This window comes from Fundulus heteroclitus, chromosome 16 (assembly GCF_011125445.2).
Source record: "Fundulus heteroclitus isolate FHET01 chromosome 16, MU-UCD_Fhet_4.1, whole genome shotgun sequence".
In the NCBI taxonomy this organism is placed as follows: Eukaryota; Metazoa; Chordata; class Actinopteri; order Cyprinodontiformes; family Fundulidae; genus Fundulus; species Fundulus heteroclitus.
The window spans coordinates 27,837,275-27,861,424 of record NC_046376.1 but is presented as its reverse complement, the minus strand read 5'-3'; the positions used below and the strand labels follow the sequence as shown (position 1 = coordinate 27,861,424).

The 24,150-nt window shown below is 41.9% G+C and overlaps 3 protein-coding genes and 1 non-coding gene across 5 annotated transcripts; 3 read left to right on the top strand and 1 right to left on the bottom strand.

Annotated features, from left to right (window-relative positions):
• On the top strand, nucleotides 1–8,300 carry chadla (chondroadherin-like a). 2 transcript variants are annotated; one of them, XM_012852966.3, is made up of 11 exons: nucleotides 1–231; nucleotides 635–790; nucleotides 1,311–1,505; nucleotides 1,601–1,756; nucleotides 2,156–2,301; nucleotides 2,715–2,953; nucleotides 4,236–4,510; nucleotides 4,810–5,146; nucleotides 5,242–5,594; nucleotides 6,060–6,226; nucleotides 7,657–8,300. In XM_012852966.3, exons 2-11 carry the CDS (start codon nucleotides 635–637, stop codon nucleotides 7,946–7,948), a joined length of 2,316 nt encoding a protein of 771 aa, XP_012708420.2. In that variant the 5' UTR covers nucleotides 1–231; the 3' UTR covers nucleotides 7,949–8,300. The 2 variants fall into 2 exon arrangements, with proteins under 2 accessions (XP_012708420.2, XP_021166499.2); XM_021310824.2 differs by lacking the exon at nucleotides 1–231 and having other exon boundaries at nucleotides 304–790.
• A 911-nt stretch (nucleotides 8,301–9,211) lies between these two features.
• Nucleotides 9,212–9,283, top strand: trnaq-cug. The gene has a single exon. It is a non-coding gene; the product is annotated as a tRNA-Gln (tRNA).
• Nucleotides 9,284–9,418: 135 nt separating this feature from the next.
• Nucleotides 9,419–12,241, top strand: rbx1 (ring-box 1, E3 ubiquitin protein ligase). Its single transcript, XM_012852965.3, has 5 exons — nucleotides 9,419–9,560; nucleotides 10,992–11,070; nucleotides 11,209–11,279; nucleotides 11,870–11,955; nucleotides 12,082–12,241. The coding sequence occupies exons 1-5, from the start codon at nucleotides 9,483–9,485 to the stop codon at nucleotides 12,092–12,094; spliced, it is 327 nt and encodes a 108-aa protein (XP_012708419.1). The 5' UTR covers nucleotides 9,419–9,482; the 3' UTR covers nucleotides 12,095–12,241.
• A 1,406-nt stretch (nucleotides 12,242–13,647) lies between these two features.
• Nucleotides 13,648–22,426, bottom strand: st13 (ST13 Hsp70 interacting protein). Its single transcript, XM_012852964.3, has 13 exons — nucleotides 22,288–22,426; nucleotides 21,783–21,920; nucleotides 20,014–20,062; nucleotides 19,814–19,910; nucleotides 18,327–18,400; nucleotides 18,172–18,238; nucleotides 17,978–18,062; nucleotides 17,784–17,894; nucleotides 16,017–16,119; nucleotides 15,801–15,917; nucleotides 15,671–15,710; nucleotides 15,353–15,441; nucleotides 13,648–14,224 (listed from the first exon to the last, which is right to left on the bottom strand). Exons 2-13 carry the CDS (start codon nucleotides 21,890–21,892, stop codon nucleotides 14,090–14,092), a joined length of 1,077 nt encoding a protein of 358 aa, XP_012708418.1. The 5' UTR covers nucleotides 21,893–21,920; nucleotides 22,288–22,426; the 3' UTR covers nucleotides 13,648–14,089.
• Nucleotides 22,427–24,150: the final 1,724 nt, after the last annotated feature.

Genomic DNA, 24,150 nt, shown 5'->3' with positions numbered 1-24,150 from the left:
CAAAGGTAAATGCAGAAAAATATTAAAAGGGAATTGTTTTTTTGTGTGTGTTTTCGGTTCTCTGACTTGGCTGAAATTGGGAGGCTGGTGTGTAAATTCTTTGGGTAGCATAGAGATCAGGGGTCACACAAGAGGAGGAATTTACCAAAGCCTTGTTTGCTGAAAGCTGCACCGACACACAAGAGTTTAAACCACTCCAAGGGAAGCAGTGGTGGTGGATCCAGCTCTAAGGTAAGGTGTGTGCATGTCGGTCATTTTACTTTGAAATGACACCTACCTCGGGTTAGGCTTCAGTTAGATGGATATTCTTCACTTAGGTGACGTTTAGATCTTCATCAGTACTGTATATTAAACAAATTCTGATAACCACAAGTGGATTATTTAAACTTTTTCCAAACGAGTAAAACGGTTCAGCAGTTTTAAAGGCAAAGAAGAGAAAAGATCTGAAGGGGTCTGAACTCCAGCAGCAGTCGTACTCTACAGAGCAACTTTGATCAGTTTGACATACTACAGAAGATTTCTGTGGTTTTGATTTTTCACATTTTACCCCTAAAAGACGTAGCTTGGGAGACAAAAGTGATTTGCAGGAAATCTCAGATGTTTTAAAATCATGATCCTAACACTACTGGCGCAGATGCGGTTCTTTGCTGTAGTCTTCCTGCTCGTTTTAACTCGGAGCTCAACCATCAAAGCAAGGAAATGTCCCAAAGAGTGCAGCTGTGATGACTCCAAACTGACGGTGGTCTGCGCTGGCAAGAACTTGACAGAGATTCCCCTGGGAGTAGACGAGGTGAGGAATTTCAACCTGGTCTAGGCTTCTGCTTTTTACTTGTCTTTGAAACCCAGAGCGAGACTGATGGGGCGTTGATGTCGGCCTGTGATTTGCTGGGTAACCGCGGGGTTTGGGCCTGTGCATTTATTTTTAAAGGTCATTCTGAGTGAGTTGAGCCTCGTTTGTTAACATGGTTCCTGTGCAGCATAGAAAAGTCAATAATTTCCTCATATCTAGACCCAGAAAATACTTCCCAGGTCCTCCTATCAAAGGGTTTGTCCGACATCCATTTATCTCTCATCTATAACATCCAACCATTTGTCCAGCCATTCGTTATCATCCATTCATTTATCAAAAACATCTCTCCCCCCCTGTGTCTCTCTTCCTGTCAATTGGTCCATCAATGCATATGCCTGGTATCAATCTATTCTGATATCTTTCAGTCTAACAATTTGTTTATCCACCATCCAACCATCAATCTGAGTTTTTTTTTGGCAGGTTAAATGTTAAATGTTTAAATTTTGACCCTATCCTACAGATAACGGTCAAGCTGGATCTAAAGAACAACAACTTCCAGATGCTACCCAGAGGCTCGTTTCTTCACACACCGTACCTCACCCACCTCAGCCTGCAGCGGTGCAGCATCTCCAAGGTAAAGGAGGGAGCGTTTCGTGGTCTTGGTCGAGTGGTCTCCCTGAACCTGGCCTACAACAAAATTGACATCCTTTACCAGGTGAGATGAGAGGGGAAAGGGGCGACGCTGGTTCCTCTTAGCGTTTCAACTGAGGTTGCAGCTAAAAACCACCGCCTCTGTTTTGCACCTTGCAGGAGTCATTTGACGGCCTCTCATCCTTGAAGGAGCTGCACCTGGACCACAATCATATCGAGGAGATCCAGCCTGGAGCCTTCATGCAGCTCGGCCTCCTCAACGTGCTGGCCCTCACCCACAACCGCCTGGTTTACATCCCCAACATGGCCTTCCAGGTACTCGACAACTGCAGGATAACCCCCAAGGCACACTGCAAAAACGGAACTAAAAACAAGTCAAATTTTCTTGAAATGAGTGTATTTGTCTTTGATTTGCGCAGGTAAATAAGAGGATCTGCCAATGGAATTAGTATTTTGACCCCTAAAATAAGATAATTAGATATTTTGCCCTCTAAATAAGATGATGGAGATGAGTTGTTCCTATTTTAAACACAAAGATCTCATTCTATTGGCAAATCATCTTATTTATGTGCTCAAATCAAGACAAATACACTAATTTCTAGAAAGTTTGACTGATTTTTAGTTTTGCTTTTGCAGTTTCCTGTTCCTGACATACAGAAAAGTAGTTGCAGCGCTCACTCACTGTTGGAGGCACGATTCTAACTTATCTTTCAGGGCTTGCAAAACATGAAATGGCTGCGTCTTAGCTACAACTCCCTGAACAACCTGGCGCCTGAAGCGTTTGCAGGGCTGTTCGCACTCAGCCGCCTCAGCCTGGATCACAATGAGCTGCAGTTCTTCCCCACACAGACAATGACAAGGTTAGACTCTGATTTATTATCACAGGGAGACCGTTTCACTAATCTCAGGACAAATAGAGTGTTTGACCTAACCCTACTTACCAAGAGTATACCCCCTTGAACTTCAAATAAAGTGAGGCACGCATTTGTATTCAGCCCTCCTTACTCTGATGTGAAGGAATAAAATCCAGTCGCCTTCAGAAGTGACCTTGTTAGTAGGTTTTGAGCCTACCTGTGTGTAATTGAGTCGCCATATATCCAGCTGTTGTGTGAAGACATTGTTACGGCAATATGTTTCAATTTGATAATTTCTGGAGATCAGTCAAATTACCTGAAAACAGAAGGCCCCCGTAAATCTGCTTTAGAGGTTTTTAAAGTAGGATTGTTTTAGGTCTGGAGACTGATTTACCCCAGATTTGTTCTTCCTTTGAAAGGCTCCCTGAAGTCAAACGGCTGGAGCTGAGCTACAACCGCATGACCTACCTCGGAGAAGGATCCGTCTCCATGAGGAAGCTGACGCACCTCCACCTGGATCACATGTCCCTTCAGGATCTGTCAGACCAGGCGTTTTCCCAGGCCCGGCTCCTGTCCCACGTTGACCTTGGCCACAATCAGCTCCGATACCTAGAACCTCTCACGGGCCCAACGAAGTTGGCCATCCTCAACCTGACCGGTACCGTCCTGCCCTCTCTCATTGATAAGCAGAGTCACAATTACTATGTTTAAAGTGCCTTCCTAAAGTATTCGCACCTTTTTTTTTTTCTTTCTTTTCTTTGATATTTCCCAAACACCAAGTTTAAAGATTTATTGATAGACCAACACAAAGTAGTGCATAACTATGGATGGCATACAGGACTGTCTCAGAAAATTAGAATATTGTGATAAATTCTTTATTTTCTGTAATGCAATTAAAAAACATGAAATGTCATACATTCTGGATTCATTACAAATCAACTGAAATATCGCAAGCCTTTTATTGTTTTAATATCGCTGATTATGGCTTACAGCTTAAGAAACCCAAATATCCTATCTCAAAATATTAGAATATCGTGAAAAAGTATACTAGTAGGCTATTCAACTAATCACTTGAATCGTCTAATTAACTCAAAACACTGCAGGGTTTCCTGAGCATTGAAAAACACTCAGCTTGGTTCAGTAAACTAAATCACAAGTATGGTAGTGGTTAAGAGACGACATAAGATTCTCACAGTAACTGGTGTACTGACCATGGCATTACTGTCCTTGATTGGCCTGCCAATTCCCCTGACCTGAACCCCATAGAGAATTTGTGGGGTATTGTGAAGAAGAAGCTGAAAGACACCAGAGCCAACAATGCAAATGAGCTAAAGGCCGCTATTGAAGCATCCTGGGCATCCATAACACCTCAGCAATGCCACAGGCTGATTGCCTCCATGCCACGCCGCATTGATGCAGTAATCTGTGCAAAAGGATTCCCAACCAAGTACTGAGTGCATTAATGGACATTTTCAAATGTTTGATTTTGTTTTGCTGTTATAATTTTTTATTTACTTGGTCTGAGGAAATATTCTAATATTTTGAGATAGGATTTTGGAGTTTTCTTCAGCTGTACGCCATAATCAGCGATATTAAAACAATAAAAGGCTTGCGATATTTCAGTTGATTTGTAATGAATCCAGAATGTATGACATTTCATGTTTTTTAATTGCATTACAGAAAATAAAGAACTTTATCACAATATTCTAATTTTCTGAGACAGTCCTGTATAGTGCATGGTTTTCAACATGAAACATGTGGTGTGTGCATTTGATGGGAATTGTATCTGAACATCAGTTTACGCGCCTCGTCCAGGATTTCCAGTTGGATTTAGGCGTGCGCTTTTACTGGGCCTGCAATGCGACAAGGTGTGAAAAAGTTTAGGAAGTGTGACCACTCCAGCAAAGCGCTGTGCAGCTACAGGGATCTCTCTCGCACAGGCAACCCGATCTACTGCGACTGCCACATGAGGCCTCTGAAGCGATGGGCAACGGTTGGAGGAGCGAAGCTGCTGGGAGCCTGCGCAGGACCGGCTCACCTCTCTGACGAGCCGCTCCGAACCGTCACCTCCTCGCATCTGCGCTGCCGCAGCGGGGCGGACGCTCTGAAGGACGAAGAGGAGGAAGAGGGAGAGGAGCAGGAGAGCGATGGCGACATCACGGCCACGGCCACGCCCAAGCAGACGGTCAAGTGTCCACTCAGCTGTGAATGTGACGTATGTTTCTGTTTGAGCAAATGATTATTTTCAAGCAGAGAAAGAGACTTCAGTTTTACTGTGAAACGATGTACAAACGTCACGGTGCAGACCTAGCTGTGACAATGAAGCATCCGTCTCTTCCTTAGATCTGCTTAGCTTCGTTATTCTTCGGCTAGGTCTGCAGTAAAGTGGGATAATAACGTTTTGATACGTTGACTTGAATAATTGAAAGTTAATAAAGATTATTGTAGGATCTAAAAAAAAAATATTCTTGACAAACATGCACTGTAGCTTCCTCTCTCTGATTACTCTCCCAGACTGAAGCCCATCATGCCACGTGTGAGAGCCGGGGTTTTAATAAAGTCCCTCAAGGCTTCCCCACCAGGACTCAGCTCCTCGACCTGCGTGGCAACCACTTCCATTTCATCCCCACCAGCAGCTTCCCAGGCACCGGCCGAGTCGTGTCTCTTCACCTGGAGCTCTGCAAAATCCACGAAATCGAAGGCGGGGCCTTCCAGGGAATGAGAAACCTGCTTTATTTGTATCTGTCTGACAATGACCTCACGTCCTTGGAGCCCGAAGCGTTCGCTGGAGTCCCGAAGCTCACCTATCTTCACTTGGAGGGGAACCGACTAACACAAGTCCCTGGAGCAGGTCAGAGGAAAGTTCCTAAAGGTTCCACTGCACCCATGAAAGGAACCAAAGTAAAGTTGCTTTTTTTATTCTCTCTCTCTGCTCTCCCTCTGCAGCTCTGTCACTCTTACCAAATTTGTTTGTTTTGCATCTGGAGCGAAATGCCATCTCAAAGCTGGAGCCCGCAGGTTTACCGTCCTCGGCCGCTCCTACGCTGATGGACCTATACCTGAGCAACAACGCCATCAGCGGTATCGCCAAAGGGGCCCTGAGCTTTGCTCCCATTGGAACGCTTCACCTGGACTCAAACAATCTGACCGAGGTGCCTGCCGACGCTCTGGCTGACGCCCCGCGCCTCGAGGAGCTGAACCTGTCTGGAAACTCAGTCCGCTGGATCGGACCCAGGGCTTTCCGGCACGCATCGCAGAGTCTTCGCAGGCTTTACATGGATCGTATGGGGATCGAAAAGGTAAAAGAGATCTTGTAAAGATGAAGTAGAATTTTTTTGATGACTGAACCGAAACAAAACCTTCTGATACAGAAAGTGTTGATTTGACTGCTTGTGAAAATAAGCAGCAAATAAGAACACTGCAAAAACGGAACTAGAAATAAGTAAAATTTTCTTAAAATCTGTTTATTTGTCCTTGAGTTGAGCAGGTAAATAAGATGATTTGCCAATGGAATAAGATTTATGCACTTAAAATAGGAACCTTTCATCTCCATCATCTTATTTCAAGTGCAGGATGTCTAATTATCTTATTTTAGGGGTCAAAATACTCATTCCATTGGCAGATAATCTTATTTACCTGCTCAGATCAAGGATGAACACACTAACTTGAAGAACATTTTACTTATTTTTAGATCCGTTTTTGCAGTGAAGTCCTTTCTATAATGAAGGTCAGTATCCTTGTCTATATTTTGTATTTGTGGTTAGATGTCGAAGGAGGCCCTGCTGGGCCTGGGACCTGGACTGACGGTGCTGACTGTGAGAGGAAACCAGCTGAGGGAGCTTCCTGACCTGAGCGCGCTCACCGGCCTTGAGACCATCGACCTGCGGGACAACCCTCTGCTGTGTGACTGCGCTCTGTTGCCCCTTCGCAGGTCAGTGCATTTCCCACCAAGCAGGTTTTGGGAAAGGGGGGAATTCACAATCAGAATCAGACTTACTTTAATAATCCCAGGGGGAAATTACTTTTGTTACATGCTTCAGAATACACACATTGTTATATACTGTATATATTTACAACATTCCACACAACGTATTACCATACCACAATAGTCATATCACTTCACTTGGGAATCCCAGTGAAGTGATAGTGACTTGTGCAAAGAATAGTGCAGAGAATGCATAAATGACAGTTACAGAGGGGGGGTGTTAGAATAACTGAGGGAGGCGTTGTAGAGATTGATAGCCACAGGCAGGAATAATTTCCTGTGGCGCTCTGTGGTGCATCTGGGTAAGAGGAGTCTTCTGCTGAAGGAGCTCCTCTGCTGGGTCAGTGTGTCATGGAGAGGGTGTGAGACATCTTAGATGGACTGTAGCCTGGACAGTATCCTCCTCTCTGCCACGGTCGTCAGAGTGTCCAGCTCCTCCCCCACAACATCCCCCGCCCTCCTGATCACTTTCTTTAGTCAGTTGTTGTCGGTAGCCCACAGCCCACTGGCCCAGCATGTGACAGCGAAGAAGAGCGTGCCGGCAACAACAGACTCATAAAACATCCTCAACAGCGCCCCACAGATGTTAAAGGACCTCAGCCTCCTCAGGAAGAAGAGTCGGCTTTGGCTCTTTTTGTAGACCGCCTTGGTGTTTCTAGTCCAGTCAAGCTTATTGTTAAAGTACACTCCAAGGTACTTATACTCCTCCACAGTGACTACAGGGACCCCCTGGATGGAAACAGGGATCACAGGTGTTTTTGTCCTCCTCAGATCCACTATTAGCTCCTTAGTCTTTGTCACGTTGAGCTGCAGATAGTTCAGCTCACTCCAAGGGAGTTCCTGACTGGAAGTTTCCATCCCCTCATCATCGTCATAAGTATCAGCTTTGTGATTTTGCTGTTTTATTTGAGAAGTTATTTTATGTCAATGAATTTGTTCATGTGTTTAAAAGCTTTGCAGTGACTTCTTCAAAGCTTTCTCCTGTAATTGTGGCCCGATAACTCAATCTTTTTCTCCTGTGATTGTAACACTTTTTTTTTAAATAGATTTGCACCCTCCCGGTCTATGTTGTTGTGAAACTTGCTTCACTGTGGACAGTGACGATGGTGTCTAGCAGTTTCCAGTTTATAGTCGGCTTAAGCCTAGAAGTTTCCCTGTCTGTCAGAGTCAGAAGTGTTGATATGTGGATGTAACTGGACGTTCCAACATGACAGTGATCCCAAACCAAATCTGGTTTTGGAAAGGACCAAGCAGGCTAGCATTATGCTACATCTGTATAATCATCATGTCTTTTATTACTGCAATGTAAAGCTCGGACTGTATGTTCAGTTTTTAATGGTTTTCCAACATCTCATCCTCCTTTCGCCTTTCCTCAGGTGGATAGACAATGCGAAGTTGGAGGTTGCAGCAACATGTGGTCACCCTCTTGAGCTTAGGGGTCAGCAGGTGGCAGACACCAACATCTTTGCTACCTGCCCAGAAAACGCTACAATTTCTACGGAGATGGGTGCTGTAGGGTCCAGACCTGTAAAAATAAAATCCGCCAGAGTGAAAGCGAGGCCAGGAAAGCCCAAGCTGGACAAAGTATCCAGGACCCAGCATCGGAGAAAGGCTGCGAAGCAAAAGGCCAAGAACAAGAAGATGAACGAAGCAAAAATGGGAAATTGAGTTTCTTTGTAACGAGCTGTTTCATTGTAGATATGTGTTTGCTGTTAGATTATTGTCGAAGCATGTTCCAGTGATCCGTTTACTATAATATCATAACTATATAATGTACGACAACCTGTATAATAATTATGCACTTTCAGCTAAAAAGGAATACTTGTAGTAAATGGTTGGATGAAGGTTAAAATCCACTATGAATGTGTGTCATAAGACTTATCATAACAGTACATTGAGAAGAGGCCTGGTCTAGTTTTTTTCTGAATCTCTCTTTGACATGTTTTGCTAACTTTTGCTGTCATGTCTGAAAATAAAGTTATGGGTATCATTAACATTCAGAAACAATCTGTATCTTTCATTTTGGATACTAAGTCTGGTTCTTTTTCAACACTGATCGCACCTTGACTCCCCTTTCTGTCCAAATCATCAGTTAGTGCCCCTGTATTTTGCTAAGATTACAGAACGTGGAGTCTCTTAATAAGTCCATTCAAAATCAAGACTGACTAGCCTGGTTAAGGTCTGATGTCACTATTGGTTGTTAAAGTTTTGTAACATGGTTTTCTTTACCCAGAATGTGGTATTATAAATGGCAATTAAAAAAAATGTTTGATAACATTCCACTATAGGGGCTCTCCATAACATTTTGTTTATTTTCCTTATTTTTTTTCAGTCCGTCCAGGCCACAGGACATCAGTGGTAGGCTTCTTAAAGTTTCAAGCCAGACCTTTTTGTAATATCAATTTACTCACTTTATAGTTTATCCCCTTTAGAAGAACATGTTAACTTTTTATATTTGTTTTGCAATTGCTTTACAAATCATTATTGAATCAAACAAAAGGTATCAACTAAAAACAAACTCCCATCCTCATATGCCTCTGGTGGCGTCACATAAGATATAGGCAATGGATCTGACTTTATGAATTTCTTTTTTTTCCCCCTTTGGTGTTCAGCTTCTTTTTTCTTTCAAATTCCTCATTGAAATGTGTTTGCATGGATTCTATACAACATGGCCAAAAAGTTTGTTTGGATTTAAGGAAACTCTGGCATTCATAAAACACAGAAGCATTTTTTAAGAGTATAAAATTAGTTATTATTTGGAGCCAAGTTGTGAACAAAACTTTATGTTCTGGGCATTGCATTTTAAAGTCCCAGCAATGTTTCTACCAGAAATCCTAAATCAACTTCCCTCCAGACAGACTGATATCTACCTTTAAAACAATAAAATGAAGAAAGGAATATGGAAAGATTCTGTAGATATTGATAACATGTGGTTCCATGGTGTAATGGTTAGCACTCTGGACTCTGAATCCAGCGATCCGAGTTCAAATCTCGGTGGAACCTGACTTTTTTTTCTCTTTGGTCTTTTTTGGGGGTTGGTTTACAAATTTAGAAAATTAAATTATTTCACACCATAAGTCTCGTTCACTTAAACCGTATTGTCAGAAAATACTCACACGGAATAATTTAATTCGAAACAGATTAGCGGAAGCCGTCGTTCTTTCCGGGTGAGTAAACTAAGCTTCCCCCCCGATAATCCAAGATGGCAGCAGCGATGGATGTTGACACACCGAGCGGTGCCAACAGCGGAGCGAGCAAGAAGCGATTTGAAGTCAAAAAGGTATTTTTGTCTAAAGCGGCCTTGGTGGAATGAAAATTATTTTTTATGTCGTTGATGGTGGCAGAAGGCTGCGAGCTACAGCCCAGTGCTACAAGCAGCCTAAGCTACTTAGATGAAGCTACTAGTAGCCATGAAACTGTTAGCATGCCGCACTGTGAAATGCGTCGTATTTACAGGGAAAATGCCTTAAACGTACAATTGAAAGCGATCCCACGCCGTCTGTAGCTCTATTAGAGTAATTATAGGTAGAAAACCGATAAACTCCTATTCTAAAGACAACTTAATGCTACCCTACATGCTAAATTAGCTTAGTCAGCTAGCTCCAACTGTCGCGATTTCACAAACTGTAAAATTAATGAAATAAGTGGTTGAACTCTTTTTGTTTGTATTTTTTATTTATTTATTTATTTGCTTTGTCCTAACGTTTATTGGCCCATCTTGGCTTATTTTCTAACGAATCAGCCAGTGTGTTTAATTTTAGAGGGGTTAGCATGTCTGCATAGGTTTTTACCCGTCATCCTCCTAAACAGAGAAGTCAGGCTAAAGCTCCACTTTCATTCTGATGACATGACAGCCATACCTGCGTTATTAATTTTACTGAAGAGGTGATATGTTTTTAAGTTTTAATGGTTGTTAATTTACATAAATGTGATCTTTAGGTGTTTTTATTTATTTTATTTTATTTTAGCAGAAATCGATATCTAGTTTTTATTTACTCACATTGGACACCATGATCACCTGCCTAATAGTGTGTCGGTCCCCGTTTTGCGGTCAAATCAGCCTGTGGGACTTCAGGGTCTCCAGGTGCTAGCAGCAGATTCTTCAGGTCATAAAGCTGGGGACCCATTGCGCAAATTTCATTCTGGCACTGAGCACTAATAGTCTGGTTTCAGCACATTGAAAGAGTGTGTATCCCATACATGATCACAGATTACACGACTTGTCAAACTGACTAAAGCCAGTTATCAGTTATTGGCACCAGGAGTTGCACGATTACATCTAGATTCAGATCACAAATTCAGATGCAGATTTTTTTTTTTATGCCAAGTAGCCATGGCAACTGTAGGTAAACTGTAGGTAAAATCTGTCTTAAAAAAACAACCTTGTTGCACCTCGTAGATTAAGTTTTGAGGTTGGACCTCCAGGCATCCAATTTATTTTGTCAAGCACTCCCCACACATGCACCGCAGGAGCTGCAGATTTAGAGATTCTCGGTTCCAGTTATCTTTTCTAGTCAAACTCGCTCAAATGACTCCTCTTAGCATTTCAACCTTGAGGACTATTTGATCACTGGCTCCTAATATATCCCACCCTCTTAACCGGGGATAATTTGTAATTTACTGGACCTGTTACTGGTCATAATGTTATGTCTGGTTGGTTAATATATAGCTTTATGTAAGCTCTTACTGTGGATTTTCTTTTCATCCCTAGTGGAATGCTGTGGCGCTGTGGGCCTGGGACATAGTGGTGGATAACTGTGCCATCTGCAGGAACCACATCATGGACCTATGTGAGCTCATTTGAACCTGACATTGATCATGTTTGCTGCATGGAGTTTTTGGCTGCCCACTTTCTTTTTCAAAGTAAATGATTTTGGTGCTCCTGCAAGCTGATTTGTAATGGACCTCCTTTTCCCGTCCTCCTCCAGGCATAGAGTGTCAGGCCAACCAGGCGTCTGCGACATCGGAAGAGTGCACCGTAGCCTGGGGTGTCTGCAATGTGAGTTTACTAATCTCTCTCTTAGACTGGCTTTGAATTTGTCTGGATTTTTTTTTTTTTTTTTTTTTTAACCTTAAATGTTAGAGACCTTTAAGATATTCCTTAATATCTTCACTTCTTTTCTTGGAATATATAGAAATTGTTCTAAATCATCTGAAATCACTGGTGCCACAAAGATTAAAATAATTGTTCATAACGTTAACGTAAGCCAAACATATACTTTTTTTTACAACTGTACTACTGACAATAACCTTTTTTAAAAGTGAACATGGTTCACATTGTTTAAGCATAATTGTAAATTTAATCGAAATGTTTAATTTAATATTTCTGTAATCTTAGCTTTTTCTTATCAAGATATTAAATGTGACAGTTTTAGCAGAAGACTATCTGTTTTTGGCAGCTAGTTTCAGATTTAAACATTGGAGCTCATTATTCTGGACCTACGGTAAGTCTTTAGGCCCAAATTTAAAAAGCACCACGGTCACACAGGATGCCGCCTCGTCAAGTCTCCAGAAAAACACTAAATTGCTGTCATCAAGTTACCTCTGTTCTGGGTTTTAAGGCGATTGTGTTCTGTTTTTGTTTCACAGCATGCCTTTCATTTTCACTGTATTTCCCGTTGGCTGAAAACCAGACAGGTGTGTCCTCTGGACAACAGAGAGTGGGAGTTTCAGAAGTGAGTATGACGGGTTGCTGTTAGGCTTTCTGAACTGGGTTAATAATTCAGTGAAATTCTAGCGTAATCTTTTTGATCCACACAGCTGCACTGACAGCACATCATCTGTCTCTCATGTTTTCACAGATACGGACACTAGCTGTTATACTGTTGACTTCTGCAAGCGGCGGCCTCTGCCTTTGTATCCCCCCCCCTTCCCCCTGCTTATGATACTAGATGTTGTTTTACACATTTGTTTTGGGATGTTCCGAGTACCTAAATAAAGAGTAATGTTATCACAAACAGACCCCGGATCGGTTGCACTGGATGACTTTCTAATAGACAATGGCTTAATTGAACTGAAATAAGGTACGGCCTGTTTGAGTCGGTTTAAAAAGCTCATTCTGGAGGACTCGCTGTGCGTTATAGTATCAGTAATCCTGCGGCTGAAGGACGGATGATTCAGCAGGATTTTAAGTGACCTAAGAGCCACACTCTGTTTGTAATGGATTTGTCTAACATCTGGTTCTGCATCTGGCACATTCATCTTCTGCGTTTAGTGAGGAAAAAGACACCAGACATGGGGATTGTGCAATCAGGTGGAGCCTAAAGGGCTTTAATACATGATGCACATGTTTTGAGCTTAGGCAGTTTTCATCCCTTTAACAAGATTTTTTAAATTATTTGGTTCAGAATTCTTCGATTAAACTTTTTTTTTAACCCAGGTTTATTTTGAATATTTATCTACTTGTACATGTTATAACTGAACCTTTTTCTGCATAGTGTCTAATTGATGAACTTGCATAAAAGGTGTCCCCCAAAAACCACTACCTACTGGGTAGTTATTACACAAGCATTTCTTCAACCTCACGTCAGCCAGAAATGGGCAGCACTTTGTCATATCCTGTCAATCCTTCCATAGCAGGAAAACAATATTTATAAGCACCGATCTTTAACCCTGGTGGTCAGGACCCACTGTCCTGCATGTTTTAGATGTCTGCTCCACTTCACCTAAATCACACGATTGACCTCAGGAGCCACCGAGGGCTGCAGAGGCCGGTTAACTCATTCAGGTCAGGTGTGTGGAGGCAGAGAAACACCCAAAAAAAAAAAAAAAAAACACATGCAGGACAGTGGGCCCTGAGTACCAGGTTTGAATACTACTATTGTAAAGGCTAAGGACGCAACAAGTCAATTTATTTGGTTTGTATGTCAGTAAAGTAATTATTTGCTTTGTATTTTTCCTGGATTATAACATTTCTGTCTAAAGGTGTGTTGTCGAATCTAGGAAAAGGATTTAAACAATTAGAAAACAATACTAAAGTTAATTTCTGCATAAAATAGTGACAAAAGGGTAAAAGTTTAGCTTCATAAACCCAAACGTCTCCTCTAAGGTTTAAGGTTCCACCCTCTTGGTATAAAAGTTGATTTTTGAGTTTGTAAATCTGGATGGATCAAACGTTTCAAAATGATGTGCATAAAAGTTGAGTTTTCACATAAGGTAGTAAATGCTGTAAAGCCTTATATTATACATGCAGCTAAATCTAATTAGCTTTCAGCTGCTCACAAAGCTGTCGGCAAAAAAAGCCCATTAGCTGACATGAAAAGCACAAGAGCCGAAATTCACACAGGTACAATTTCACCATTTAATAGGAAGGAAGAAAAGAACTTGAAATAGCATGAAATGCAGGTCTGAACTGAGGATAAAAGCCGTTTTTGCATCAAGAGGTTTTTATTTTTCTCCAACAAGGTCAGACAACATTAGTACTTTCTTTAGCATCGTTAGCAGATCTGATAACAAAACACGCCAATGCCTGCGGGTTTCCGGCTGTGTTCGGAGGGAAAACTTTACAGTGTATTAAATGTAGAAATGCTAGAGTCGTAACGCGGAGGGTTTGTTCCAGATAGGTTAAGAAAAGTCCCGACTGAGACGCGTCGGCGAGGTTACTGAAGAGTCCGACCCGTCGGCTTGTTCAGGTCTCGTTAAGTGCTAACAGGCTGATTGAGAACATTGTAAAGAGTGGCTCAATGGTTTGTAACACTTCACCGGGTGACACAACGTTGGCTCCCCGCTCTGAACTAAACACAGTGAATAATTGTTGAAAAGCGGCGCTCTCTGCATCGTTTCACCACTCGGTTCTGGTCTCTTTCCCGCCTATGGCTGCGGGGAGGCTCCGAACTTAGCACTCAGCTTGGTGACCAGCGCCATGATTTTGGGGTTGCTTTGATACTTGGAGATGTTGGCCGGATTCTGCGCCACATCCTGGAATGCAGCCATGACCTCAGGGTCCTGAATTTGGACAAGGAAAAAAAAGAAAAAAAGTCACCTTTAATAAATTTTTTTTTTAAAAAGGCAGTCTACCACAAAGAAACTAGAACTTGCTCAGCATATGGGCCCTTATTTACAGAACCCGCTGCACATCTTGTTTGGTCTCTAATATTAAAAAGGGACATCTTAATGAATATGCATAACAAAAACTGTTTATTTCAGTAGTTTTAGGTAAAAATGTAAACTCTTGTGATTATTCACAGTAAAATATTCAAAGCATTTGCCACATATGGATAATTGTGGATTCAGTTTCTAAGAACAGGGACACTGCATCAGAACAATAAAGAGAGGATCATAATACAGAACTATCATGTCATCGCCTACACAGTCACAGGTGAGACTGCTGACTGGACAGATGTCCAGAAGACAGTCATTGACCTGCCCACGCTGCTAAAAGTAGTCACGGTTCTTTGGTGACCAGCAAACTGGGCCAACAGAGTCTAAGGCTACGTTCACACTGCAGGTCTAGATGCTTTTTTTTCCCTCATTCATCTTACTAATTAAACCCCCAGCAGACCTTCCATACTGAGCTGCACTGATGAATTCAAGCAAAAGGAGCCCAGACCCAGAACTACATGCGTATGCTGCAGCACACAGAGGTTCTTTTCACTACTCTGACATTTCTGGAACAGCATTAGACTGTAATGCCATACTCTGAAACACAACACCAAATACAGATTTGCTGTTTCAAGGAATCTAAATTAATGTAAAAGTTCCGTCAAATACTGGAAAAACAAATTAACTTCTTGATATTCTAATTTTTCTAGACGCACCTCTAGCCTACATCGCCACGGTGAATCCGTCCTCTTGGCTGTTAGGGTTAGTGACTGAACCGTGCAGCACATTAATCCAACACTAACGACTTATTGTTGATGCTTATATAGGATCGATCAGTAAAAGCATGAATGAAGAACCCAATCCATGTTGAACTACGACATTCTCCTTTTGGGCCTGCCTACAACCACACAAGTTTCCTCTATTTGAACCGTTTGCATCTTAGTGTTAGAGTTATCCAAGAAACCCTTATGGCCCTGATTGATGACATTTTTGATTTACGACACGAGGGATCTGTGTTGACATGAGAGTCACCTTCATGGCGTTGAGCAGCTCAGGATCTGTGAAGAGCTCACCAAGACCGGGCATACCGGCAGGGGCTCCACCCGGGAATCCAGACGGTCCTGTAGAAGAACAGACCCAGACTTTGGCTACGCCCAACAGAAATCATCTGATGTGTTTCACGACGCTCAGGTTAGAAAAAAAAAAGTTCATCTGCCATTCTTGGAGACGCATCACTCAAAACACACAGCCACAAACAATCGCATGAGTAGGACTTCAGGTTCTACATGGATAACGTCACACTGTGTGTAGCAGAAAGAATGTGTGCAGCCATTACGGTCCCACTCTCACCTGGGAAGAACCCTCCTCCAAACTGTCGCGCTTCCTCTTCCTGTTTTGACGAAATAAAAAAAAAGGTGAGGCAGGTTGACAGATTTTATTTAAAAGCTTGAAGGCATCCCCCCCCGCCCCCCAGACCCACCCTCTGTGCTCGTGCATGCTCCTCTCTGGCTTTCTTTATGCGCTCTTGTTTCTCCTTGATCTCCTTCTCCTCCCTCTTCCGCTCGTATTTGCGTCTGTGCTCCAGGATTTTGTTGGCCTGACAAACGGCAGCAGAATGGGAATGAAAACGTTTTATCTGATTTTGATCGGCTGTGTGTGACGTCGGCAGGGCTTTGTTGTTCCCCCGCTTCGGTACCTTGGGCTGGACTTCCTTCAGCAGAGCACTGGCGTCCTCGTCGTAGTCCAGTTTGCAGGCTATGGCCAGGTCTTTGGCTGCCTCCTCCCAGTGACCAAGCAGCCTGCACAGAGACACACGCAGCGAAACGTGGAAGCTTTTGCATATTTTGACAACTACTACCAGCACTTGTTTGTCTAAAACTGAACTTTTTGAGGGTGCGTTGCTGTGTTTGATTTTTCTCTGACGTCAGAGCTTAGGAACTCGGAACAATCCGACATCCAAGCATGAGGAAGTGAGGAAGGCCCCGTGTTTACCGCACAGCCCCCTGCACCCACCACCCCCTCCCAGAAACATGGAGGTGGCGGCATCATGCTGTGCAAGTTTTTTGAAAGAAAAAAAATTAAAAAAAATAAAAATTTACCGCCACTTCACAATTTTCATCTTTCAACACAAGATTTTTTTTATTTATTTCTTGGATGCTTTTTAAAAAATATTTTCCAGACACTTAAACAACATGTTATCCCCGAAAAATGTTTAATTAACAAGCAGTCGGGTCTGATTGTCTGTAGGTTCCGCAAATCAAGAAACAACCCAATCCTAAAACAGAGCGACGTCGGCTCTTTTCACTGCTTGTTTGCCATCCGCGCGGAATTAGATAAGCTTTATTTTAAAGGCTAAAACTCCTTGACGTGTCAAATAAGGACTGGAGTATCTTACACTAAATGCAGGTAACTTTTGTATACATACATTTTTTACTCATTTGTTAAAACTGTTCCTATGTGTTGATAGTAAAATATGAGATAATCTGTAAAAAATAAATAAATAAATAAAAGCTCCTCTCGCTCCTCCCAGTGGTCCTACTGCCATTTGCTGAAATAGATCGCTCCCGGTCATAAACAACCAATCAGAGGCAGGGGGAATGCCTGGCTCTGATTGGTTGTTAGGAGTGTTAATCACTCTTGTGTACACACTGCTCACATCCCCTCTCCTGCACAGCGCTACCGTCATTCTAACTCAAGTTTGGCGGTGGGCTGCAGCTGTGGAGAAATGGCGGAGAAACAACCCGCTTTACAGGAAAATAACAAATTTCTGGAGTTGCACCTGCTCAGAAAACAGTCAGGTAAACATCGGCGTATCACGGCAGGCTATGCAGCAGAGAGCAAGGGGGAGGGACCTGTAAGGTGTGCTTGCTCAAATTTTCAGCCTAAGTCCACAGTATTCTCAAAACTCCTTACTGCGGCTTTAAGAACAGTACACTAACTTTAAATTTGCCCTGTAAACTCAACAGCTGCAGCACTTTCTTCACAATTCAAAGTGAATTTAAAATGGTCTAGAAACTCAAATGAATTGTGAACTTTCTCTTTTTTATGTTAGAAATCGAAGACTGGCGTCAGGCTTCCATGCCACAAAAAAATGCCAAAAAAATGACTGAAATGAAATGACTGCATTTTTAAAGGTCTATTGGATTTTTAAATATCCTTCATAAAATAGAAAAAAGTGGGGAAAAATAAGAAAAACTCTTGAAAATCCAGATTTTCCTGTGCTCAGTTTGCCTTTTTCAAACCTCTACAAGTGCTGGGAAATGACATAAGCAAATATTTTTCAACACAGGGGAACCCTGAAGGGCAAACATTTTCTGGTAGAACCACTTTTGCAAGGTATTGATTTAATCTTCCCAGCTCCACAATATGATGAAAGTATAACGTTCCAACCTGTTGGGCTGGCTTTCATGCGTTTACGTTGAGGGTTTGGTGATGGCACTGGTAAACACTGAATCTCTTGTACCTGTGAGCTTTGCCTCTCCACTTGTAGGGCTGTGCAGAGTCTGGGTTGATGCTGATGGCTCTGTTGCAGTCTCTGATGGCTGCGTTGGGTTTCTGCATTTTAATGTAAACACTAATAGACAAAAACATTGAAAACAGGCGCTAATTTACAGTGGCGTTATCGAGCTAAATCAAAATGCATCCCCAGATGCTCACCTCGCCCTCTTGGCGTAAAGAATGGCCAAACGAGGGTTCAGCTTGATGGCTTCTGTGAAAAGATCCAAAGCTTTCTGAAGGTCGCCTAGGATTAAAAAAAGGAAAATAATTAATTCCTTTCAGTCTTGGGAGATCATTTTCCTTTACTAATCAATTTTGGATCCAAGTTCATCTATTAAAAGAGAATAACCAACCTTCTCCAAGAGCGTTGATTGCCTCAATCTTCTTCTCGTTGGCTTGGTCCATCATCTCCTCTGTAATCTGCGTAGACAAATTCAAATTATTTAGCTCAAAGCTTGGTCTGGGTGAACGGCTCAGCGAATACGGCTTTAGTGGAAGTAAAACGTACCTCAGCACTTTCAAACTCTCCCATGTCCTGCGGCTCATCTGTGTCTGGCTCAATCACTCCCTCGTTGTCGATTTCTTAAAAGAAAGAAGTATCTTGGTTATTTCTTTTTTTCCCCCCCCTTTCTTTTTTTTTTTTTTGTCCCCCCTCAGAGTAGACATTCCAGCCTCATCAATGCTAAGGACGATGGAGCCAAAGACAAGATTTCACACAAATTCTTGGCTTCCTAGGCAGTGCATCATTTTGCTGAGTGCATATACATTGCACCTTAATGTACTGAGGTAAAAATATTCTGTATAGAAAATTAGTTGCGTCTATTAAAGAAAGTCGGTTATAAAAAAAAAAAAATACGGGGGAGAAAAAAAGAAAAAAAAAAAAAAAAAACAGCAAATAATGTTTTCAAGGGTCAGTTTCTGAGAATTTTAACACGCCTTACATTAAAAGGCAATGATTCTTGCGTGGGAGGCCAGTTGGCCACTCCTCTCAAGAGTATAGGCACGGGACAGAGGAAAATCTTTCTTAGCCACTGGGCATTAAGCTGGACGAGGACTCATTTATGTTGCCACCGCACACAAGTAGACAGGTTTAAAAAAAAAATTAAAATAAAATAAAAAAAACCCCTCTCCTTACTGTTGGATAGCTTCAGCAAAGCGTGCCACGTTGAGGTTCACTGTTTCCGTAAGAACCATTAGACACCATCGACCTGCTAATCAGTCTTTGGGAGTTATATTAGAAAGAAACGTTTCTCTCCTACCATCACAAACATGAGCGGCTGGCTGAACTTTAACTGGATCTGTGTGCTTCAGTATGATGGCGCTTCTCAGGTGGGTTTGTTGTGAAGCAGAGGAGAAATAACTTAATGCCCACGGTTAAAATGATTAACATTTACAATCTTGATATTTGTGGTCCAAAGCATTGGGCATAACTGTATTAGGAGCCAAGATTTCATCAGAAATGATAAACAGTACTGTTCTTTGCTCAATGTGTAATACCACTAGCAGCAAATGTTTTGTTATATTTTCATTGTTTATATTGGCACGGCTGCCATCTTGTTTTACAAGCATGTTTCACAGCTTGTTTTTTAGTTGCACTTTGAATTTAGGTCAACTCCCTGACGAAATGCTTGACATAAAAGCAAGGTTTTAAAATAATTTCTTTAATTTCGTTTTATGAAACAAAAAGGAGGGGGAAAAAAAAATCGGAGATTTATTTTTTAATCCATATCGCCCAGCCCTAATGCCCACTGTTTGGTACACTGCATAATCTGTGATACTCTTCCAAAAAGAGACGGTACCAATAACGGTATCGCCAGAACGTCCATAAAATAGAAGTCTGGGACTCTGGGTCACTTTTTTTTTCTCTTTCTTTTTTTTTTTTTGCTTTCTCTGTTATATTTAGGTAACTTGATTTTCTATTTCTGCACCAAAAAAAAAATAGCTCATCCCAGACCAAGCAGTGAAGCTGTGATCAAAGCAGCATCTCTTCAGTACCTATTTCACTCTCCTCGCTCTCAGGGTCCACGGGAACCTCAGGCTCGGGCTCTGGAGGCGGCGCCGCCGAAGGGGAAGGACCACATGGACAGCCACCCTAAACGACGCACAACAGCCCGTCACTCATAATCGTTCCCTCGTGTCTTTTAAATGAAAGAAGCCAAAAACATTGGGCAAGAGGAGAAACATCTGCACAGCACCTGGCACGAATCCTGTTTCTTGGTCGGAGGAGGGATGTTAGCGCCCATACTGAAAGATCAAATTAGGAGCGATTAGTAATGGACCAAAAAAAAGCAGTCATCCCTGTTTTCACAATCATTTCATAATGCTGGATGCAATAAAACATTCAGCACTACAAAGTTCAGTGTGTTCCATTAGTATGAGGCGATAAAGGGACTTAAACCAGGGGTGGTGGCAAAGACATATTTAAAACTTGCAGCCCTCGAGGACTGGAGTTGTCCACCTGTGGTTTAAAACAAAGCCTACAGTTAAACCCAAAATAATTAATACCCCGCCTAGCAAATTTAGATATAAAGTAATTCTCATTCAACAAAGATCTTTCTTTCTTAAAAGGAAATGAGACAGACATCTCTCAAATGATAACTTTATAGAAAAAAAAGTATCAATCTTGAAGAATTAAAATTACATGCAATATTCAATAATTGACAGAAAAGATGTTTATTGGCTTTAGAGCACTCCAACCCTTCTTTTAACTGCTGAGCGGCTCCCTACGCACTTCCACTGGTGTTTTGATGATTTATCTTTGGTGCTGAGCTCCAAGTCTTTAAGGTTGGAAGGCCTCAGCGCCATCACCTTGATCTTTCACTCCCCCTAATAATTCTCAGATTCAAGCCAACCTCTGGCCAAAATTTAGCCATTACTTCCACTGAGAAGAAATGTCATACTGAAGGATTAACTCTAAATCGGCCAGGGGGTGAATACTTTCGGGCTAAACTGTATCCCCAACAGCACCATTTTATTTTGGTCTATCACCTGAAATCTCAATAAAATCCATCAAATATGGGTTTTTTTTAACTGTAATCGCTATAAAAACTTTTGACTGTATTGTTACCAGGGGCGGTTCTAGACAGGGGCCAACAGGGGCCAGTGCCCCTGTAGAACTGTTCCTGGCCCCTGTACTAAAGACATGATATTAAATTTCTTCGAATGACAAATTCTGACAAAGATATCTTGACAGACTGGTCATTTGGATCAGTTGTATTTTTTACATTTACGGTTTTATCCAATAATAAAATAACAAAATAATTAAAAAATAAATATACAAAAATAACAATAATTTAAAAATTAGGCTGTTTCACGTTAAGCTCCCGCTGTATTGAGAAAAGATCAGGGGTCTGCAACCTTCAGTTCCAGAGCCACAATTGGCTCTTTGGCTTAATATATTGAACGACGAAATGTTGACCTGTTTAGTTTTTTCCCCCCCAATCTTTTGTTTGGTGCCCCTGTAAAAAACACTGGCCCCCCCTGCTAAATTTGGTCTAGAACCACCACTGATTGTTACAAATTCCTACCGGCAAATAAAAATAAAGAATAAGTAGAATTTGGTTTATGTCACTAAAATGTTCCTAGAAACCCTCGTCTAACCCAGGGGCCCCTAGAATTAACCATCCTGTCATTTTTTGGACACTGGTTTTTATGATGGGACGAGGACACATTTTGATCATAATAGTTATTGAGATTAATTTTGCAAAACCACGTTGAACACCAGTCTCGGCGGGTGGCTTGTGTCACAATGCACACAAACAGAAATGGCCACTGGTTCATCCTGGAAGGTGGGCGGGTCAGAGCACGTGGTCAGCCCGTAGGCTGCTAAAGACTTTAGATGTTCCCGAGAACAAAGACCGGAGCGATCAGTTTCTCCCATGAGTTTGGTTTTGGTTTTATTCAAAGTTTGGTGCCAGTTCCACCCCCCAGGGTTTATCAGCAGTCCTGTTTCAGAGATCCTCACCTATGCAGCCAGGTGCGGAAGAAGCCCATCTCTGGAAGGTGCAGGATCCCTGGGTTGGACTCGCACAGCTGCACGAAGCCCTTCAGCTCCGTCACTTTTCGTGGGTCCATGCTGGCGCGTCAAGGTCCGGCACACGGCCTGGAACAGAGCGACACACACGGGCAGCGACTCAGCCAAGCGAGGCAGCGTTCATATGCTGAGCTGATAATACCCCGTCTTAAGCTAGGCGGTGCTAGCATGGCGACACGCAACGAACGTGATCTACGTGCTCTAGTTACCGCATCCGTCAAACATTTCAGAACCAGAAGAAATAGATGCAAAACAAATGGGTTTAACGCAAGGTAAATACATATTGCAATAGCTGGCAGCGAGAACTTTCTGGAAATATGGATCAGCGCGTGACGCGCTGACCCTTTGGTTCATGAAAACAACATAACGACATGCGGCGTCACTGAATGAAACTATCTATTTGCATGTTTTGGAGAGGGAAATAAACTCCACACACCTGACTGGAAATGCTAAAAGAAGAGGAGGTGCGCTGCAGAGGAAGGTTGCGATCGGTTTTTATCGCCACAAACACTGCTCCGCTGGAGGTTGCGTCGCTCCTGTGTTTTTATTCAGGCGAGAAGTTGGACAGCCCGAGAAGACATGGGTGAAATTTGCCCTCGTTAGGGGTTGTCAGGCAGGTTTCACAGGGTGGCGTTGACAACAGATGTTAGAAAGAATAGAACACCGTCAACGACAAAAAAGGGTTCCTAAAAGAAAAAAAAAGGATCACTGTTTACCACTGGAATTAAATATTAAAACATCCGTGAGCAGACCATTTGAAAACCATGAGTTTTAATGGCGGTTGAAACAACTCTTGCAATGGGAAGGAAGACATTTTCATGTGTTATTTTTCATGAAAAATGCTAAATAAAATCATGATTTTGGCTACTTTTAAAAGCATTTTATTTCTATTTTTTATTTTTCATTTATTTGTTTAATTAAAATCAGACAATCAAACAGAAGTCCGAGAGGGAAACCCACAACCCTCTTCCCAGCAGCGTCCTGCAGCTTTTTCTGGGGGATCCCATGTGTTGTTCTCAGCCTAGAGTAGGTATCTTAGTTAGCTTGGGATTTTCATTTTCTGAGTCATTGCATGGTTTTCTTAAACTTCGTATGAGTTCCCCAAAATTTCCTTTGCATTTTTTCAAGAAAACATGTCATTGTTTTTTTATTTGAAATCCCAAAGATATACTTACATCTTAAACATATATACAGTGCTATAATAACATTTCTCCATCACAGAGAACCTAGAACAACATCTAAAGCCCTGCAGGCCTCGCCTCCTATAAGATCAGTGTTCATGATTCAACAATAAGAGACTGAGCAAAATTTGCTTCTGAGGAAAGTTTCAATGGGAAAACCACTGCAGACCAAAAAGTGACAAAAGTGGCCTGACTCGCAATTTCCATTTTCTCTTTTGGGAAAACGGCAATGAGAAGGTCAGTGGCTGTTTTGCGTCTTTGGTACTTGGATGACTTGCTGTTTAATTCTGGTCTCCACCTAAAATGGCCAGCCATCAGTCTGTGGCCTCATGTGTGACTTTGGTGACATAGCTGGACGATGATCCAAAGAACACCAGCAAGTCAAAATTAACAAATAAGCTATCAAGTCCTGTCTGTGTGCAGTGATCCCAAACAGGCTATTCACGCTTAAAAACTTTCCAGTCTGGCTGAATGATATCAGTTGCACTAAGGAGAGTGGGCCAGAATCATAATACTCGCTTCTTACAGATGACCGATGGCGGTTGTTGCTGTAATCTGGATAAAAACGCCATTTAAAAACAAAATGCTATATTTTCTCTGGTTATCTTTTAATGACATGATCAATATGTTGAGAATAAGGGCTGAACGATTTTGGAAAATAACCTAATTGCGATTTCTTTATCTTAATATTGCGATTGTGATTTAATGTGTTTTTTTCCCCAGTTTAATTTATCGTGTCTTTTTAAACATATACAAACCACAAATCAATCTGTTTCATCGCTGTGCAGATTACATGCTAAAAGACCCACTGCGTCTCAACTCAGAGCAGAAATGACGATATATTTCAACCAAAATTGCGATTTGATTTAGACTTTTCTCTGCATTAACCACAAGCAACAAAAAATGGCCTCTAGATAAAGATTTTTGTAAACAAGGCCTATTTAAGACAATAACTTTTAATGTTTGTGTTGATCAGAGTATTATTCAAGAGAACAGCTTTTGGACATCAATCCTTGTTGAACATAAAGTGCAAAGTGCAACCAACAAGCAAGTCTATGTATTAAACTGATTGGCCGGTAATTAATGCTATGGTGAGATTCCTGAAAGTTTCTGGTAAA